Genomic DNA, 21,942 nt, shown 5'->3' with positions numbered 1-21,942 from the left:
ACGATCTCTTCACGCCAACATTTTTTAAATTTGCCGCCTTTTTCTACTGACAAGATTTGCTTGACCAGCTATACCTGTAGATAAACAATTTTTTTAAGAAAATATTTTTTTTTGTACATACGAGTACATGTTTATAATTTAAGTTTGTTTATTGTAAAACTATGAATACGTTGTAAGGTCCAAATGTGCTTAGAAATGTTAAAATCTGTTTTTACAGTTTTTACCTATTTCTTGGCTAGTGTACAACATTCTCGCACCCAAACCCGGGTCATGCTTATTACCTTATCTATAGTTGGTCAAGCAAATCTTGTCAGTAAATAGGAACAAAAAAACTATACTCATCCTTTTCTTTTGGGTGCTAGTACTAGTGTAAGAAAAAGATAGTATGATTCTCTCTGTCTTATGTTTGAAATCAGACAGTCCCTTGACAATCTATACGTCCAAGTTTCTGTGGGCAGCCGGCATCGCTTAAACATAATTAGCCAGCAATTTATGCGCACGCGTTTAACCAACAATGGCGATTGTTGGCGTCCATAAATTATCGACTCACGTGCATCTGCCATTTGCTTTTCTCGCATTGATAGTTAAATTGTTAAAACTAGTAATTAAAACACTCGTGTGGTTTGTTTTGAAAAGGCTCGATTTGACTTGTTTTGTTGACCGTTGGCATTATGTAGTGGTCTCCTTTGTATATGGACATGTCATCGGCAAAGTGCATGTTGTATGTTGAAGTGATTTTTTTCTGCTATAATGTTATTTATGAAAAAAATCTCGGTATCCTGAAGAAAAGCTTACGAATTATGAAAATGGAATAAAAACGAAACTTTATTATGCGTAGCATTGTGTAAAAGACATTGTTTGCTATCCAAAATACAACGACAAATATATTATAGCGAAGATTATTATTTATTTGTTTCCGAGTCTTGGGTGTTTTCTATGAATTTATGTATATTGTATTATTGTATAATATCGTTGCATGAGTACCCGCAACACAAGCCTTCTTGAGCTTACTGTGGGACTTAGTCAATCTGTGTAAGAATGTCCTATCATATTTATTACCTAGGTAAATCGTGCAACTTACAAAATTCAATGGTAATATTAATAGCGCTACAAGGTTCAATTAGCTATTAATCATTTGTCTTAATCTGTCATTTTGACTTATGTATTTAAAAGAAAGGGATAAAACATACATTAACTATTTCATTGAGGTTTAAGTCCCTGGCAAGCTCGGCCGAATTTCACCTTCCCATACAATTCATACAAACTGAGTTACGTTCTCATTTTTAAACTACGTGTTGAATTGTAATGAAACTTTGCATATACAATGACATGAGGTATATCTATGTCTGTAATTAGTTTATATAGCTCAAGATTATAAAACAAACGAAATAGAGCAAAAACAAGTTTTGTATGAAAAATTTATATTGGCTGTATTTTTTTAACTATGGTATCTGAAGCTACATAAACTAATTACAAACATAGATATACCTTATCCTATTGTAAGTATAAAGCTTCAGAGCAATCTAGCTAGTCGTTTTAAAATGAGAGCGTAACTACGTTTGTATGGAGAACCGAGCTTGCCGGGGACTTAATAAGTTTTATGAAAAGGGGGTTAAAGCGTCAGTCACTTACGTTTTAAAATACATAGTTCATATCCGCGGGAAAAAGTCACTACATAGATACCAGTTTGGAAGTTAAATTCGGTCCATAAGATAATTACTGGCTAGTCAAATGATAGTTGGTCCTGTCACGGGTCTTGACCGCGCTAGGGTTGACACTTGTAACAAACCTATTATTTTTTTAAATTTCTTATTATGATCATATTTTTCTAAGAGTCGTTGATATTCGTAGACGTGGGAAAAATATATGTAGTTCTTGATTATATTAGCTTCCGATACACGAATGACACTTCGCTCGATACAATTAATTCCCAAAATCACCTGTAACTCGGACTTTAATCAAACTTTACTCGGTTATTTATTATGTGACACTATAAAGAAAAAAAAAAAAAATTAACTTAAATAGTAATTTGACAGCTTTGGAATTTCGATATTGTATGGCAACGTTTTTAAAATAAATAAAAATCGACAAAATTCGATCAAAATTGACACTTGGCGCGCATGGTCTTTCCCGTTCTTTCTTGCGAAATGTGATAGTGATAGCGGTAAACCGATGGAACGGTCTTAACAAATAACACAAAATAAGTAAAGGCGTCCGTAAACTGGTGCGGTTTCACGGAGCGGGTAAACGAAAAATTGTATGAGCAACACTAATGTCAAAGAGAATAGGATAGAGGGGTACTGTCAGTAAATTTTGTAGTTACAGTAAATTGACTGCCATCTATCGACACACGATTAAAACTAAATATCAAAAAATGTATATGGATAAATGATTTTTTATTTGTATTTATTATTTTTATATGATTTTGATTCATGTTCTTTCCCTGATATGTGTTAAAATTATACAATCATAGCAAAATTTTTTCCTTACAAAACAGTTTTAAACAACATTTTTTTCATTGACAACCCTGAGCCGAAACGTCTTCAAGGATGTCCTTGCCACAAATCGGGCCCCAATAACGAGACCTTAGAGCAGTTACAAGTCCCACGATACACTTCCGATGCTCACGTGCTACATGTGACCCTCTTTACACACGCAATTAAAAAATGGGTCATTTTGGATTTGGAGATACAAACTAAAATTACTTCCGTAAAACCACCCAACTATACACCGTGCGGGCTGGTATAGTAAGAATTTTGTCAAATGATTTTTACGCCTAAGACCCTAACCTGTTAAACAAAAGCCATTGTTTCTTTTGTTAGAGCGGTCGGCCATTGTGCCACAATGGCACGCGCTCAGACACAATGGAACACAGTGGCCGACCGCTCGCAGAAAAGAAACAATGGCTTTTGTTTAATAGATTCCCTAATCTTAGACTTAAGACGTAAAAATCATTTGAGAAGATTCATTCAACCCGGTGGATTTTAAAGGTGTTTTCTTGACAGCATACGTAGAAAAGTGTCATACAAAGTTTTCTGAAACCTGTTTTGTTTTGTTTTAATGACTTGTTTTTAGGCTTCCGTACCCAAAGGGTAAAAACGGGACCCTATTACTAAGACTCCGCTGTCCGTCTGTCTGTCACCAGGCTGTATCTCATGAACCGTAATAGACAGTTGAAATTTTCACAGATGATGTATTTCTGTTGCCGCTATAACAACAAATACTAAAAAGTACGGAACTCTCGGTGGGCGAGTCCGACTCGCACTTGCCCAATTTATTTTTATGTAACAGGAAGCAAACGAGCCGCCTGATGGGAAGCAGTCATCGCAGCCCATGGACATAGGCAACATCAGAGGAGCCACATGCTTATGCGTAGCCAACCTTTGAAAACCTTCTGTAATAACTTGAAAAACGCCTTTTTGGCTGCAACGCTTACACTATGTGACAGAACATTGCAGTAATATCCCCTATTATGAAGTCGAGTGTATTTTTAGCAATTGTTAGCACCCACACAATTCACAGGCACTCGATATACTCAAACAATTTGACAATTGTCACACCACCTTTCCCCCACAATGTGTTTATGTTGCATATCCACACCACTACATATGTGGGCATATTGATTGTATTCTAACATCTGGCTATCTATTTGTATAAATCAATTAATTGAAACCACAGAAGTAGGTCCCCAACATGCCGAATTTCACCTTCCCATACAAACAGTCTCGTTCTCATTTTTTTTTTTTTTTTTTTTCGGCTTAAAAAAATGTGGTCTGTAATTAGTTTATATAGCTTAGTTTATAAAAAAAACGATATAGAACAAATCCAGATAACAAACGAAATAGAGTTTTGTTTTTAACTATGGTATCTGAAGCTACATAAACTAATTACAGGCATAGATATACCTTATCCTATAGGGTATTTGACTACTACTCAAATCAGTTTCTCTTTTCGAATTGTCAAAACGATTTTGCTACTATGCAATTTATATGAAACACTAGCATGTGACGTCACAATCAAATTACCTACTCTTTATAGTTTTATACGAGTTATAAAATAGAAATTGTGTCTAAAAATAACTGCTGTCTACGTTACTCTATTAATCTTCTGGTGCTTTATATCATGCATGGTGTAAAATAATTTATTTTAAATACAGTCAAATACACGGATTTGCACGTGGCCCATTCCATGGTGCGTGCTCTCAACCATCGCATGGCCATCTCGCTGGTCCAGCGCTGGGCCATCGTGTAGTGGAGCCATAACATCGGTAGTGTAGTAGCAAAGATAGATATAACTCCGTAATAGATGGATACAGTCTAAGGATAAAACGTGCCTCGAAAATCAAGAAAATTTGATTCTCGTTCAGAGGGCGCTACTAGTTTTGCCCTACAGTCGTATAGATGGCGTTGACGGTTTCGTTTGTTATTTAACAATTTTAACGCATATCAGTGAAAGAACATGGGTCAAAATCATAAAAATAATTAATGCAAATAAAAAAAATCATTTATCCATATTTAAATACATTTTATCGTATTTTTATATCTTCATTTTTAGTTTTAAAGTGTGTCGACAGATGGCAGTGAATTTACTGGGGTTACAAAATTTACTATGACAGTACCGCTCTAGTATAAGTTACTCTATGGTAGTAGTATAGTATCCGTCTAAGCTAAACAGCTAAACTGTGGAACGAGCTGTCGCCTGCGGTATTACCGGACCGATCTGACCTTCAAACCGTCAAGAAAAGAGTGTACTCCCATCTTAAAGGCCTTTAAAGCACTTGCAACCACTGGTGTTGCAGGTGTCCATGGCGACGATAATTGCTTCACCATCAAGCGATTTTTCTGCTCTTTTCCTCTTATTTCATTAAAAAATGTTAGGTGAGTGAAAGAAGTTCATCTGTAGCCTCACCACGAGTTTCACACTGACCTGACACTGACATATTCGCTAGCGTGTGCGTAATTTACTTTCTATGCACCTCGCTCGTACTGGCATATTATTGCGAGCGAGATGTATAGAGAGTAAGTTACGCAGACGTTAGCGGATATGTCAGTGCCAAACTCGTGGTAAGGCTAATGATATTAGCTAGAGAAACTCACAGTGAAACTATGATAATAATAACTTCTTCTGTGGTGAAACTACGTAATCCATATCAGTAGGTATAACACCCTTGATCAATATAACAAACATAATTTAATCGATGGTCCATCTGTATCATTCTAATTAAAAACTATACTTTTGAATAAACAACCTTGTTGTTGGGGGTTAAAGTCCTATTTCCAGAGAAAGACGAAATTTTCGTAACGCACGTACATTTCAACCGCACCAATTGATAAAATTGGTAATTGATGCATAAAAGCATAGGGTAGTTCGATTGTCATTGAATAATGGCCAGTTTGTGTTAGAATAAATATTGTTTTGATGTATTACGGGTAATTGTTCGCGTGCCTGACATCCAACCCGTATGGGCAGCGTGACGATTATAGGCTATAGGTCGCGTTTCGGTTGACGCAAACTACAAAATGTGGCTAATAAATGGTCATTCTAATATTTGAATGGTTTGTTTTCATTCGAAAATAAACGACAATTGTGTAAAATGAAATGAAATTGAAATGAATTGGTGAAATTCGGCCGAGCGTGCCGGGGACTCTTAAACCTGTCTTTTGTTTTGTTTACAAAGTACTTGAAGTTAGACGAAGACAAGTCTGCAACGATTTTGATAGCATACGCAGTTATTTTAAACATTAAACTTCTATGAAATTATGACGTATAAATAACACTTGCACTGCGTATGCTATCAAAATCGATGCAGATTTGTCTTGGTCTTGGTCTAACCTTATATGTAATTAAAGTCGGCTTGGTACTATTTTTTAATAATGTATATTGTCATAAACTTGTCTACTTCGTCAAAATCCTCAGAATCATATCATAAGTAACGCACCTTGAAGTCGGTCAAGCGACGTCGCCCGCGCATGGCATATGGCTATGATTAATTAGATTAAGATCCAGCGATAGGGATAATAGGCCAGTAAAACACTAATAGCGGTTATTATACTTGGAAGATACCCCTTTTTTCAATAATAGTTTTTTGTAATATTCAATTTTAAAGTTTATACTCGATACGAATGGAGTGAATGATTTCTTAATTTTTTTTTGTATATAAATACCATTTTAAAGGTCATTAATTAAATAATACGCTAACAGTTTTATGTCTGCATACAAAATATTACTTCTCTTTACTGTAAAATACGTAGGTTTAGTCCACTGAAAAATACTTTGAAACTAGGTCCATGGGGTCCCAGCGCGCACAAGTTTGCAGAAATCGCGAAGCGTCCGGTTGACGTAACTGGTGAACGAAGAACTGGCGGCTTCCTCGCACAACGTATCAGCATTGCGATACAGCGACGAAATGCCGCCAGCATCCTTGGTACAATGCCTCAAGGGCCTATTTTATATTTAAGCTAGTTATTAATTTCGTTTACGTAGAATACGTAGTACCACTGTATATATCTTGTATGTAAAAAAGTCCACTGATGGAACTCAGACTAAAATAAGATATTACTCTTACAGAAATCATGACCTCAGAAATGTGAAGAAACACAATGAAGACTATAAACGTATTAAGTAGTAGAGATTGCAATTATTGATTTTTACGAAAACCAAGACTCACGTAGCGTTTTCGATCGCGGAAGCAGAATACATATACAGCGTGGCAAAAAAATAAGTGCATTCCTGTCGCCAGGGAGGTTTTGGAATTATACTGAGCAACTTTTACATGGGACCAACCCCGAAATCGGGAAAAAAAACAATTGGCTGTTTCATACATTTTGACTGGTCCATTTTCAATGGGAGGGTAAATTTTTTTTCGCGATTTCGTGGTCGGTCCCATTGTAAAAGTTGCTCAGTATAATCCTAAAACCTCCCTGGCAACGGGAATGCACTCATTTTTTAGCCAACCTGTATATCGGTCTGTTTTAAATTAAATGTTGCAACAATGATGAACGTAAGGAACCATAAATCAAATGGAATATATTGTATTTTATTTACTATGTATACCTACTTATGTTTTGACAAAAAATCTTAAATCGTTATTTCTTTATTTGCCTATTGTATATCGCTCTTGAATATTGGAACGATAGAGAGCTAGAAATTAATATGTCGAGTTTCGCGGAAAGCCCTCTATGTAGATTACGTAGTAAGGTACAAACTCACACAAAGGTACTATTATCTGCGCCGCAGGTCACCGTTGGCAGTAAATTCGGGCGAGCGCTCGAGCGCAACTCTCGCGCACATGGCCGGACCCCTTTTATTCAAATTTGGAATAGCATATGTTCGGCGTACTGGTGAGCGCAGTAGTGGTGATTAGACTTATTAGATGTATGATATAAATTAGACAATATTTTCTAATTTGTACTGTAAGAGTACATTGTGATACAAGTGTGCTAAATTGGTCATTACACATGAGGCGATATTGTGCGCGCGAGCTGTAAGCGAGCGCGCAATAAGAAAGCCGATGTGTGTAATGACCAATGCACACGCGTTTCATAGGACATTTTTCAACACACTTGCGAGGAAAAAAAAGAAAGTTTCATATTAATCAAATTTTAATTGTTAAAACAGTAAAAGTCTAAAATCTGTCATACTGCCGGCCGCCCCTCGCCCCGGCCGCGGGCGGCGGGCGGGCCGGCCGGGCAGAGGCAGGCGATCGGGCGCGCCGGTGCCCGCCAGTCCGACCAATTAAAGGCTTTCATGCATATTATTAGAGCACGCGTGTTTAATATCTAGGATTATGAGCCTAAAACCGGTGGAATAAAAACGTCGTTTTGAGCAAGTGTGTTGAAAAGCTATTAATTTAATTGCCGCAAAGAGAGCATGGTATTCAAAACTGACATCAATAAGCCTAAAAAGCAAAACAGTCCAACACAGATAATTTCATTACTATTTAGATTTCAAAATTTCGTTACATTTGGTTAAGTTTTGAAGGAGGAAACAGTCGAGTACGATATTTCGTTTTTTGAGATTTTCACGCAGGATGTCCATGTTCCGCCATCGCCTCCTTCCTTGCTATGATGTCATATAATAATCCGACCATGAAAAAATGCCCGGTCGGTGATAAAGACAAAGCATGGCACTATTTTCGCTTTTCTCTTATAGGAATCGCAATAAGACTATCGTTCTCTATCAGTGTCAGGCCCTTGAATTTTAGGTATTCCGTCTGTTTCGGATCTCTCAGTGTCAAAAGTGGCGTTTTAGGTTAAAGAAATATCACTTTAAGTGACATCAGTTTCATATCGGAAGCAGATCGAATAATAATAAACTCGAATTGGCCTGGTACAGCTCATACCGTCCAGAAAGGTGGATACCCTACATCTACCCTAAGCCACAGAATAAGTAACAGTATTATCATACAGAACGGCCACGCACCGCCCCGCGAAAGCAGATTGACGGCCGTTTGCCGGCCGCTCATATCAGTACTATTTTTAAGCAACTTACACTATGACGCATGACGCGTGTACAGACGTGTCGTTCACACATAGACACGCAAGTGATTTTTGATGTATAGCGTGTCCTCCCTGTGCCTAAGCGGAGACGGACACAGTTCACCAAACACTTGTGTTACCGACTGTCAACTGCGAAACGGTAACGCATACGCGATAGTACTTAAGATACGACAAATTTGCATATGAAATTGTCGTTCGAATGCCATATTGGTTTCGTGGTTTGTCGCTGCACCGCTCGATTGAGTACGGACATGTGTTACGTTACAATTTAATATGGAGTTTATTGAATATTTATTGTAAGATTGTAACGGTAGAAGGCACATTCCAATAGTGTCGCTTATGAACACTTTTTTAATTTGTGACGTTTTCAATCAAAAGGTACCACATTGTCGCTTACCATAAGGACGAAAATTGCTTGTCTTCTTTATACGAAAAACCTGTCAGAGCGTCCTTATGGCAAGCGAAAACGTAACGTGGTATCTTTTGCTCGAAAACGACACATTTTTTTTAATATAATTTTTGAATAGAATAGAATAGAAATAATCATAAGATATTAACTCATTTTATGCCAAAAATGCCAAAAAAAATTCTGAATCAACTCCCGCGGTAACAATATAGGTCTTTGTCCTTCAGTACACCTGTATGAAATAAGATCTTTTTCGAGTAAGTGTCATGAAAAACGTACTTGACAGCCAAAAATGTCCCCTTCAAGACATTACTGGCTTGAGGAGTTCAGATAATAGTGGACAAATGGCCGTCATTAAGGGCGTTTAAATTAATTATATAATGTTAGGGGACGATACAATAATTGTATCGGAGGAAGGTGTTGTTTAGATTTTCGAACATACGGATTTCGAAATTACAAATCAAATCAAAATCAATACTATTAAATATTTTTACTACTACCGTACTTTTATTTGTCATATAAAAGGTCGTGCACACATCTTTAAAACCCTACCTTATAGTTGTCAAGACAAGTCTTTAAGGTCTGTTTTTTTATTCCGTAGACTAAAATGATATTTCATGTGGTACTAAGAAATGTCATCTCATACACATGAAACGTCATTTTAGTCTACGGAATAAAAAAACAGACTTTAGTCTATTCCCCAAAAACGCTTATCTACATACATGCAGTATCTTTTTGGAACTTTTTGATACTTCATGTAGTCTTACTATTGTATGAGAAATACATTGTTTGCCAACCTTATTTTAAATGTCATCTTACAAATAAGTGAACCATAGACATGTTTTTTTAATTTCATTTTTAGGGTTCCGTATACCCAAAGGGTAAAAACGGGACCCTATTACTAAGACTCCACTGTCCGTCCCGTCTGTCCGTCTGTGTCACCAGGCTGTATCTCATGAACCGTGACCGTGATCGTTTCTGTTGCCGCTATAACAACAAATACTAATAAGTACGGAACCCTCGGTGCGCGAGTCCGACTCGCACATGGCCGGTTTTTTTTAATCCTCCGACAGAAGTGTCTCAGATTATACTACTTAAAATAGGTAGATACCGTGGGTAGATTAGAAGTCCACATGAAAATTATTACTTAGTTTTTACAATTTTATTTCAAAGTCAGCGCTTGGTCGTAGAAAAAGTATTGTATGCATTATGCCACTTGTGGTTACAATGCAACTTTCTTATTAGTTTTTGACGAATAAAGAGGATTGTTGTATATGCATGCATAGATAGATGTAAGTACGCTCGGTGGCTGCGCCCACCGCGATAACGGGCTAAATAAACCAGTTCGCTAACAGCTACATTGCGTGTCACTCGTGTGCCTTCCCGACCCGATATCTATCAGTGGCGACGAGGATGGGATTTTACGAGCTGCTGATGTGATTGAAAAATATTTTTTATTAATTATATATTTACAATATTTATATATAATTAATATTTATTCATTAATTAGGCACGTGGTAACGAATAAACAGCATGTATGTAAATAATACAGATAACATAAATTTAGAAATAAATGTATAAAACAGAAAAATATAGAGAGAAATTGCTGTTACATTGGTTGGTGCATAGGAATAGGTAAATATGGAATTTACGTTCAAATAGTATTATTATATTATGTATAGTAAAAAGTAAATATTGAATTTAAATAAATTAAGGCCTAAAAATTTGAAATTATGAAATAAAACTATGAAAACGGATTATATCGCGTATATTGAATTTATAATACAAAATAATTGTAGTGTATAACTAGCCTTATGAACCGATTTTGCATGTACAACCAGCCTTAAAGTTTATAGTCTATGATTGTTCATTATTTTAGTATGTGGGTATTTTTGCACTTTGTAATTTTTCTTCAGTCACCCGTTGACCACGAACGCTTTAAAGGGTTCGAAACGTCGGGATGTATTATAAATTCAATATACGCGATATAATCCGTTTTCATAGTTTTATTTCATGAGTAACTATCGCGGTAACCGAAGACAATAATTTGAAATTAATTTATTTTACTACTCATAAATTATTTATAAATCGTTAATCATTCTAAGATTAATCAGAGAGATCAAAAGGTGAGATTAAAAGTGAGATATGACTGACAATCGGTTCTAATTTATAATGGACGTCGCCAAGGGAAGATGCTCATGTCCCCTGGAGATGAAGTATTACATACAGTCGCCATCAGATATATCGGGGCGGCCGAGGTGCTCAAAATATCTGAACACACACTAACGCTTTGACATTAGAGGCGTGTTCAGATATTTGTGAGCACCTTGGCCGCTCCGATATATCTGATAGCAACTGTACATGATATTTTTCAATATGTATGTTACATACAACCCGGTCACAATATCTGTGCACCTCGCTGGAATGTGGCGCCTCTCCCGCTTCCCCTGTCACCTCTCCGCGCACTCCCCGGTGCGACAGTACGGTTAGCATCTTCGTTGCCGCTACACCTCCACATTTCTCGAAAAAACTTTTTTTCACACCGTACCCAGACCGCCGATATGACGTCACGAGGTCAGGTGCACAGATATTGTGACCGGGTTGTACGTAAGAATGCTTGATCGTCTCGTAACCACTTTTATATTAGGTATGCATTATCTAGTAGGTAATCTGTAGTTTAGTGTTTAAACGCAGACCCGTCTACTGTTCAGCAGATTCAGCTATGGTGTTCAGTATCATGTAATAGGAGAATGTTGTCTTCAGGACCTGAAAAATACATACATATGTTAAATAGGAAGGATAAAAAGTAAGAGGGGCCCAAGTTACAAAAGCAAATAATTTACGCTATAGAATATTAATAGGGAAAATTACGCAAAGCTCTGCGTAGCTACGTACAAACAGAGGGCCTATCGCGAAACACGAAAATCGAAACTTCGTTATCTGCCTCTCTATCAGTCTTGCATATTCGAGCTATGGATGGTATAGAAAGGATCGCAATCTCTTATGGCAGAATTGTTGTAAAAGTGACCGCGTTAAGCTTTAAATAATAGTTCCTAATCTCTCCGGTGGCGCTAGTTAGGCTCTGGGACATGAGTATAACATGAACCATATAAGGCAACAGATAACCCGACCAAATTACGTAGGTTGTTTTTGGTAGTACTTCGGTGTATGGTGGCGCCGCCTAATTACTGTTTTTTGATGGACACTTTTCATACATAGAGATTTGGCTCCTTTATACAGTCTCCATGATTCGAGCGATAGATTGGCAGATAACGAAATTTCGATTTTCGGGTTTCGCGGCACGCCCTCTGTAAACAAACCGCCTTGATGCGTCAATGTCATATTTATTCGTAACAAATTATGTATCTGTGAAAACTTGTCATAAACTTTAAGACACAATATGTATAAGGTAATCTATGGTTTACGATAATGCGTCAGAACATCGCAGTAATACTCCCTATCATGGAGACTGTATAAAGGAGCCAAATCTCTATGTATGAAAAGTGTCCATCAAAAAACAGTAATTAGGCGGCGCCACCATACACCGAAATACTACCAAAAACAACCTACGTAATTTGGTCGGGTTATTTGTTGCCTTATATGGTTCATGTTATACTCATGTCCCAGAGCCTAACTAGCGCCACCGGAGAGATTAGGAACTATTATTTAAAGCTTAACGCGGTCACTTTTACAACAATTCTGCCATAAGAGATTGCGATCCTTTCTATACCATCCATACTCCCTATACTCAATTCACTAGTGCCATAGACATAGTATAGTAGTTATAGACATGAAGCCGAGCGACCAGGGGTAAGAGAAAGACATATTCATGTATTGACAGGTTAACAGCCAAGCAGCAAGGGCCTGACTCTCTTTGATAGAGAAAGATAGTCTTATTGCGATTCCTATAAGAAGAAAGAGAAAATAGTGCCATGCTTTGTCCTTATCACCGAACGGGTTTTTTTTCATGGTCGGGTTATGGCAGCATAGGTAGGAGGCGATGGCGAAATACTGAAATTTATAAGAGTGAAAGAGAAAAAGGATTATGCTGCCATACATTAACCTGTCAATACATGAATATGTCTTTCTCTTACCCCTGGTCGCTCGGTTTCATGTCTATAACTACTATACTATGTCTATGATGGCAGCATAATCCTTTTTCTCTTTCACTCTTATAAATTTCGGTATTTCGCCATCGCCTCCTACCTATGCTGCCATAACCTGACCATGAAAAAAAACCCGGTCGGTGATAAGGATAAAGCATGGCACTATTTTCTCTTTCCTCTTATAGGAATCGCAATAAGACTATCTTTCTCTATCAAAGAGTGTCAGGCCCTTAACTAGTGACGGAAGTGTCACTATACTTGACATCATTCTGATGTTCGTCGCGCTTTTGAGGGTTGACACTTGACAATGACAAGCAATCTGTGAATAAATTTTACCGCGGTCATAGTCATCACGCCAACGGGTACCATCTTGGCGGCTTTTAGCGTGACCGGCGTTTGCGCACGTAGCAGAAAAAACAACACCGACCTAAAAGCACACATAGCATAGGCTGTTACTGAACCGGTTAGCTCCATCTTAGGCCCTGTCTTCACTTTCCATCATGTGTGACTAGGGCCAATCGCCGATCAGTTTATAAAAAAAAACATGCACCAAAACAAAAGAAACGCAATAATTAAAAAAAATCCCTAAGCACAAACATGCATTATATAATGTAATGTATTACTTTCCATTCTGACATTTTGTACGTTTAATAAATTGATTTATTACTTAATATGATTCAGAATATCTGCAGAGTTAAATCAGTTTGACAGCACTGGCTTCCCTCGAATGCGGCTTCAATAGAGCTGATACTCTTCAAACTGCTTGATAGATTTTTATCAAACGTAGCTCAGAACCACCGCAAGGAAACTCGCTTTCACATAAAAAAAAACCCGTCAAAATCGGTTCATCCGCTTGAGAGTTGAGACAGATAATTGGCGTCAAACTTATAACACCCCTCTTTTTGAAACGACGGTTAAAAAACGGGAATACATCATCATCTTCCTCGCGTTATCCCGACATTTTGGCATGGCATGGGAGCCTGGGGTCCGCTTGACAACTAATCCTAAGAATTGACGTGGGTACTAGTTTTTAGGAAAGCGACTGCCATCTGACCTTCCAACCCAGAGGGGGAACTAGGCCTTGTTAGGATTAGTCCGGTTTCCTCGAGATGTTTTCCTTCACCGAAAAGCGACTGGTAAATATCAAATGATATTTCGTACATAAGTTCCGAGTCATTGGTACGAGCCGGGGTTTGAATTTGAACCCGCGACCTCCGGATTGAAAGTCGCACGCTCTTATCGCTAGGCCACCAGCTCTTCTCTGGGAATACATAATTATATTATTAATATTACTTATTAAAGTTAATATTTAGACAAGACTGATACCTAATGCCTAGCGATTGTACTGGTGCCATCAGATATGTCGTAGCGGCCTAGGTGCTCATAAATATCTGAACATGGACTCTTTTCATCATGTTGTTAAAAAGAGATATTACCTGCGGTTACTCGTATCCATGCACTCCCACGGAATGTCGTATATGGCGTCAATAAGTTTCTCGCTCTGACAACAATCAATACAACAAAATTGTATTAGTTTCTTTGTAGAAATGACGAGCAGGCCAATCAAATTAGATGCAAAATAAGCGTTTTGAGGAATTAATTCCCAGCAAGCTGGAAATCCTTTTAATTCTTCGAAAAAATCTAAGTAATTTGATTGGCCTAGAGGTCGATACACAATTTTTATTCTAATTGATGAATGTATTACAGAGCAATCGCCAAACAACCATAGCGGACCCTGGCCCCCGAAGCAGCTGCTGGGAATGCACCCGGAATAAATGCTAGATGAAAGACAAACATTATTCTGCAGAAGGCATATTGCATCGTTTTGTGCCTATGCTACCGAATAAGATTCGTTTTTGTTAGTAACCGATATTAAAAACACATCAAGTAAAAACTTACCTGCGTGCTTATCATTTCAAAAAGTATCGATATCTGAATCAGCGGTTGATATATAGCGACTGTGAGAGGTGCGTATTTCGCCAAAGCCTCCGCAGTGAAGGCGGTAACCTCCACCGTCACCACGATGGTGAGGAGTTGCATGAGCATGTAGAACATGAAGAGATAAGTACTGAACGCGTCGGAGCACTTGTCTACGAATCTGTAACAATTGAAATGAAAGGGAAAGGGAAAGGAAAGGGTTTGCAATCCGGATCCGAAATGTATGAAATTATCCTCATCTGGATCCGGAACCCATCTTCCCATACATTTCGGATCCGTCGTGTAATCCCTAATTCCAATCGAAATGTAAATAAAGTATAGATACGATAAAGAGAAAATAAAGCGATGGTGGCCTAGCGGTAAGAGCGTGCGATTTTCAATCCGGAGGTCGCGGGTTCAAACCCCGGCTCGCACCAATGAGTTCTTCGGAACTTATGTACGAAATATCATTTGATATTTACCAGTCGCTTTTCGGTGATGGAAAACATCGTGTGACATATACTTAGTTGTAGTACAGGACTATAAGGATTATTTTACGATAGAAACTTACTTTATAAGTATTTTGTGGTGATCGATGATTCCTTTCAGAGTCTCTCTGACTCGCATGTTCTCTTCTGCCGAGTAAATATCAGCAGTCGAAGGTATACTTGACAAATCGTGGTTCATAATCTTAAGATGTCCCAAAATTTGGAACACCATAAGGCAGAGCAGAAGATCAAAGGTGAGGAAGCTGCTGGTGTGGAAGGAGGTGGGGATGTTGAAGAAGAATAGTATCCAATAGCCGTTTAAGGTTGTATAGAATTTGTCAGTGAAGCAGTAGAAGTATAGAGCATGTTCAAAGGTTTTGTTCGCCGGGCGGTCGGGGCCGAACATTCCGCTTTTATAGTTGTTGTACCAAGGCATGAATGTGAACAAGACGACTCCGGTCACGATGTGACAAGTAATGTAGATCGTGAATATCTTTGAAATGATCTGGATCTGCTTGTACATCTGGAAAATAACCGGTAAAGTTATGAGGCAGATGTGAGAAAGTATTCGAGCACTCAATAGGGTATTTGACTAATAGTCAAATCAGTTTCTTATTTCGAACTGTCAAAACGATTTCGTTACTATGCAATTTATATGAAACTAGCATGTTGTCAAATTACCTCTATAGTTTTATACGAGTTTCAAAATAGAAATTGTGTCTAAAAATAACTGCTGTCTACGATTCTCTATTAATCTTCTGGTGCTTTACTTCATGCATGGTGTAAAATAATTAATTTAAATACGGTCAAATACCCTATTTTGCGAGTGCATTTAAAAGACTTCAGAATGTTGGCGCGTCTTTTAACAGCATTATGTCATTAAAGAGCTTATGTTAACCAGTTAATGAAATGCATGCACGTTATTAAGGCGCTAGTCGCTATTGTTGGCCGTAAACTCTTACTTTCTAGAGTATATATCTGCTTAACGGTTCAACAAAAAATAATGAAAAAAATATATATTAATCTACATTTTATGTACAACATTCCTAACGTTCTACTTTTTCCCTGTGACTTATAGTTTCTCCATAAAAGGAACATTACGACAGGCCGTTTTGCTACTAACTTTGCTTATATTTCCTAAACGGTTTATTCGATTAAAGTTATTTTTAAACTAAAATACAAGTTTTAACAGGCACTACAAATGCAACGTTTCATAATGTTTAAAAATAATATTTTTTTAAAGAAATCGAATATTATTCAACATTTCGTGCGTATGTAGCTCGAAAAAAGCGTGGCCGGCAGTCGTGTGCTAGCTTTGAGACGAGGAGGCTGTATCGCTCGTCGCTCCGTGCCTTCCTTGTACTCTGTTTGCTTGTGCTGAGCCAAAGTGCAATAAAATTGGAGTTATTGTGGCCAAAGACTAAATAACTGCAGAAAGTTAATTTCGTTCTAACGCGCTTTCGTACTTTCGTAGCCTATTATTACGAAAATAATGACAATATTTCCACTTACGTTTGAGAAAGCTTCATTTGAAATATAAAAATAAAAGTTTTCTAACATGCGCGGACATATTGCCATTTTTACGTTTTTAATAAAGTTCGATTCCTAACAAAACAATAATTAATTGATTAATATAGGCTATCAATTTACGTTCTATATGTATAGATATTTATTTATTTATTTTCCAGTTTAATTTTTTTTAATTGTGTTGGGAGATTGGGTAATCTCCCATTGATTGGTGGTGGTTGATGATGAAAACGAACAGTGACAAGTAAGAGTCAATTGATATTCTTTTATAAGCTAATCATAAATGAAAGTAGGCATAATCCAAATATTATTAGCTATTTGTATTTGTATAAACTATTTATAAATAATGACCCTTACAGTTGATTAAGCCGTTTCGTAAAAAGACCAAAACGGCCTGTCGTATTTTTATTTGGCGAAACTATAAATTAAGGCGAAAGGAAAAAATTAAACGTACTACTTACCACCGCAACGATAATACGAGTACGTACGAGTATGCTATCCCGAAGGACCCGAATCACGACATCAAACCTTACATGTGTTTATTTTAAACAGGCAAACGACGCTCCGGGAAACCAAATAGCAGCTGGACTGATGACATAAATAAAACAGTCGGGACAAACTGGAGACATGTAGCTGCAAATAGGGGTAGATGGAAGTCCTTGGAGGAGGCCTTCACCCGATGAGGGGTTCTTGTCCGCAAACTAAATGTTTGTTATAAATTACTTAATGTGAAAAATTTACTTATTTAAATTGACATACTAAAAATACATAAAATTTTATTATAGGCAAACGACGCTCCGGGAAACCAAATAGCCGCTGGACTGATGACATAAATAAAACAGTCGCGACAAACTAGAGACATGTAGCTGCAAATAGGGGTAGATGGAAGTCCTTGGAGGAGGCCTTCACCCGATGAGGGGTTCTTGTCCGCAAACTAAATGTTTGTTATAAATTACTTAATAATATATGTGAAAAATTGACTTATTTAAATTGACATACTAAAAATACATAAAATTTTATTTATAAATGCTTTACTGTAACGAAACTGACTTATTTAATGTAATTAACTTGGACTCTAAATAAAAGGCTTTTTTATTTATTTATTTTATTATTTTAAATAATATTTGGAGCAAACTGTGTAGGGAGCTATAGCTTAGCGTGGCGGTATAATTACCCGAAATTCCCCTAATGTGACAATTATTATTCCAAGAAAATGGATTAGTCGGAAGCTGCAAACAACTTAAAATTACAATAAATCTAAATAAAAATAAAACTAAACTAAACTAACTCTAAAAAAGGCCCCTGCGGCAAGGTCCCGAGATGCTGGCTGCTTGTAGAAAATACTTAACTCAAGTTACTACACAATTAGAGTAGAATTATAAGACGAGTCAAAGTGCCAAAATTAAGACTCCAAAAACTTGAAGTTATATATGATAGCCAACACTCCATTTATAAACAGATAATTAAAAAGTATTGTTACATTAAAAACACTTTAAAGCAATCTTGTGAAAACAAACCTTGGAAGCGTATTGCGATCGATTCTGGAAATAAAAGGGGTGAAATTGGTCCAGGAAATCCTTTACTATCTCACCATACTTTTTCGTCCGAGCCGTTATTAATCTTTGCTGAAATCCAAAATAGCCGCTGGACTGATGACATAAATAAAACAGTCGCGACAAACTGGAGACATGTAGCTGCAAATAGGGGTAGATGGAAGTCCTTGGAGGAGGCCTTCACCCGATGAGGGGTTCTTGTCCGCAAACTAAATGTTTGTTATAAATTACTTAATAATATATGTAAAAAATTGACTTATTTAAATTGACATACTAAAAATACATAAAATTTTATTTATAAATGCTTTACTGTAACGAAACTGACTTATTTAATGTAATTAACTTGGACTCTAAATAAAAGGCTTTTTTATTTATTTATTTTATTATTTTAAATAATATTTGGAGCAAACTGTGTAGGGAGCTATAGCTTAGCGTGGCGATATAATGAGATAATTACCCGAAATTCCCCTAATGTGACAATTATTATTCCAAGAAAATGGATTAGTCGGAAGCTGCAAACAACTTCAAATTACAATAAATCTAAATAAAAATAAAACTAAACTAAACTAACTCTAAAAAAAGCCCCTGCGGCAAGGTCCCGAGATGCTGGCTGCTTGTAGAAAATACTTAACTCAAGTTACTACACAATTAGAGTAGAATTATAAGACGAGTCAAAGTGCCAAAATTAAGACTCCAAAAACTTGAAGTTATATATGATAGCCAACAATCTTGTGGAAACAAACCTTGGAAGCGTATTGCGATCGATTCTGGAAATAAAAGAGGTGAAATTGGTCCAGGAGATCCTTTACTATCTCACCATACTTTTTCGTCCGAGCCGTTATTAATCTTTGCTGAAATCCAAAATTCAGTAATGTTCTTAATTTCTCAAGCAGATTCGTAATGTTTGTTATGAAAATATACTAAATTAATTGGATATTATCAAAAATGTGAAATATTTTTAGTCTGTGCGGCCCAGGCGCTCTGAGTCTCTTTAAAGATCCGTCAAAGAGATTCAGAGACGCCACAGGTGACCGAAGAGCTGGTATTACCTAGTTTCTTCGCTCAACGTATCAGCCTAACAATCCAGCGATGAAATACTCCTAAGTTAGGAGTCCTTAAACTAAAACTACGCCCAAAAGAGAGGTATGGGCACTGTGAATGACATCTCGCTTTGTGTGGTAGGGCACAGGACAGCGGATGTCATTCCAGATCTAGAGCAGAGCCCAACTGGGGAGGTACCTCCACCTTACAGTAAACCGCAGCCAAATAACACTAGACCCTACTAATAGTGTTGTGTTCCTGCCGGTGAGTAAGGTTGCCAGAGCTTGAGGGAGAGGAGTGTTAGGGTCGGCAACGCGCATGTAACTCCTCTGGAGTTGCAGGCGAACATAGGCTACGGAGACTGCTTCACATCAGGCGGGCCGTATGCTTGTTTGCCACTGACGTAGTATAAAAAAAAATGTGGTCTACATATGTACGAATACGGAAGTTTCAAAAGCAGCTGCAAGTATAGATATAAATTCAATAAATAAAAAGTCTTAGTAACGAATGAATTATTTAGTTTATTAGAAGCATTGCAATGTCATCACTTACCAAATACAATGTCTCCAGCAAAATACACAAAATCACATGTCCCATAACAGAGAAAGATAAAGTTTCCCTGTTATTCCAGACAAATCCTGCAGCCGCACTGGATATCGATATGGCCACCCCGATCAAAAACAGGTTGTATATGGACAGGACGAAGTGGAGTCGGTCTCGTCCGAATAGGTCGTGAGGCCAGGAGCCAACGCAGCTCAGCAAGAAGGTCAGTTGGCGGACATAGTTGAACTCCAGTGTGTATTTAGCGTCACTGAAAAACGAAATCGTATATCGATATTTTAAAAGGAAAGGTACGGTGGTTTTTGGTCTAGAAGTCTTCTGCAAATCGATTTTCGCTCATGACGTATCAAATATGGACATATTTGGTATCAGTGCATTTAGTGTGATGTCCTGAACACAAATATATGAGATGACAAGCGCGAAATTGGTGGGGGTAGTTGCTGTGACGCCAAAAAGTCGGCAGTTCATAGTTTTTTACTTTTTTTTAATCATACCATGTGGGGTATCAAATGAAAGGGCTTTGTGAGTAGATCACAAATATATATTTTGAAAATGGTGCCCGGTAATGAAAAAAAGGATGGGATGGGGGGGATTGTTTTTTTTTTCTTACTATAACAATATATCTATAGGGTATCAAATGAAAGCTAGTGAAAAGACCATTTCAAAAATATATGTAAATAGTCTGGTTTTTGTTTGTTTTAATAATAGTTGCAGTTTAATGTAACAGAAAATTATACTTTTTTCAACTTGATGTACTTTTCTTATTCTTGCTTATATCTGGTTAATTATTTTTTAACGTTATATAGAGGATATTCACAGTCACTTGGTATGTATTTTGGAATGATCCATTCAGTCATTTTCAATTTAGAGCAGTTCAAAGTCAACTGTGGATTGTGAAATTTTTTAACGTTTTCTAATAATTTGTTAGACGAAGTAGTGAAAATGTTACAGCATGTTATATATTTGTGACTTTTTTTTAATCTTAGGCTTTGTGAGTAGACAAAGCCTAAGATTTAAAAAAAAAGTAAAAAACTTTGTGCTGCAACTACCCCCACCACTTTCGCGCCTGTCATCTCATATATTTGTGTTCAGGACATCACACTGAATGCACTGATACCAAATATGTCCATATTTGCGACGACATGAGCGAAAAGTAACATAAAGCCTGTATCGCCATAATGTCCGCCATCCACTATGAGAGAAAACGGCGGTAACAATTATTATAAATCATAACAATCAATTTTACAAAAAGCTCAGTGAAAGGCTATGAAATATATGTATCGACAAACATGTAATATATTAATACTTTTAAATATTGACAGTTTGCGTAGAGATATTTATAGTCCTGAATATATTTTTTATTGAGCTTGTGGTATAAGAAACATAAATAAACTAACCTGTCGTCAAACCATCTCTTCAAAGAACGAAACACTCGCGGTGGAGCCATTTCCGTTATTTTTGAACGAATTTATATTCTATTCATTCATATATTACCATTAATTTTCAATAAATAAATTTAAATATTATATATATATAAGCAACACATCTTTGTACCCATAGAAATAAAGTAGTGCGAAATTATCATTGGGTATTTTGGCTGCGACTAACTATTTGATGCAGTCAGCATCAAATAGTTAGTCACAGCCAAAATACTCGTACCAATTAATTATTTCGCACCACTTTATTTCTATGGGTACAAACAAAGATGTGTTGCTTTTTGCTTAAACTCGATGAGTGACACAAATGCTTGCAATTTCCGTCGCAAAACTGAATTTATTCCTTCACATGTCTATTAACTTGACTAATTGTTTGAAAGAAAATACTTAATTACCGACGCAAGAATTT

At 37.0% G+C, this 21,942-nt stretch overlaps 1 protein-coding gene across 1 annotated transcript; it reads right to left on the bottom strand.

Moving 5' to 3' along the window:
- Window positions 1-11,604: 11,604 nt before the first annotated feature.
- On the bottom strand, window positions 11,605-21,585 carry LOC134753859 (odorant receptor 49b-like). The gene is made up of 8 exons (XM_063689804.1): window positions 21,495-21,585; window positions 20,089-20,347; window positions 19,239-19,346; window positions 15,499-15,938; window positions 14,910-15,108; window positions 14,447-14,511; window positions 13,347-13,437; window positions 11,605-11,670 (listed from the first exon to the last, which is right to left on the bottom strand). Exons 1-8 carry the CDS (start codon window positions 21,542-21,544, stop codon window positions 11,605-11,607), a joined length of 1,278 nt encoding a protein of 425 aa, XP_063545874.1. The 5' UTR covers window positions 21,545-21,585.
- Window positions 21,586-21,942: the final 357 nt, after the last annotated feature.

Source organism: Cydia strobilella, chromosome Z (genome assembly GCF_947568885.1).
Source record: "Cydia strobilella chromosome Z, ilCydStro3.1, whole genome shotgun sequence".
Classification (NCBI taxonomy): Eukaryota; Metazoa; Arthropoda; class Insecta; order Lepidoptera; family Tortricidae; genus Cydia; species Cydia strobilella.
This window is presented reverse-complemented; position numbering and strand designations above follow the sequence as displayed.

Bases quoted from the DNA above. Each gene is read 5' to 3' on its own strand.
- LOC134753859 (XM_063689804.1), bottom strand. From the start codon at position 21,544: ATGGCTCCACCGCGAGTGTTTCGTTCTTTGAAGAGATGGTTTGACGAC. The intron at 20,348-21,494 runs GTTAGTTTATTT...TTCGTTTTTCAG, and splicing joins AAGAGATGGTTTGACGACAG to TGACGCTAAATACACACTGG. The intron at 14,512-14,909 runs GTAAGTTTTTAC...GATTGTTGTCAG, and splicing joins TTGAAATGATAAGCACGCAG to AGCGAGAAACTTATTGACGC.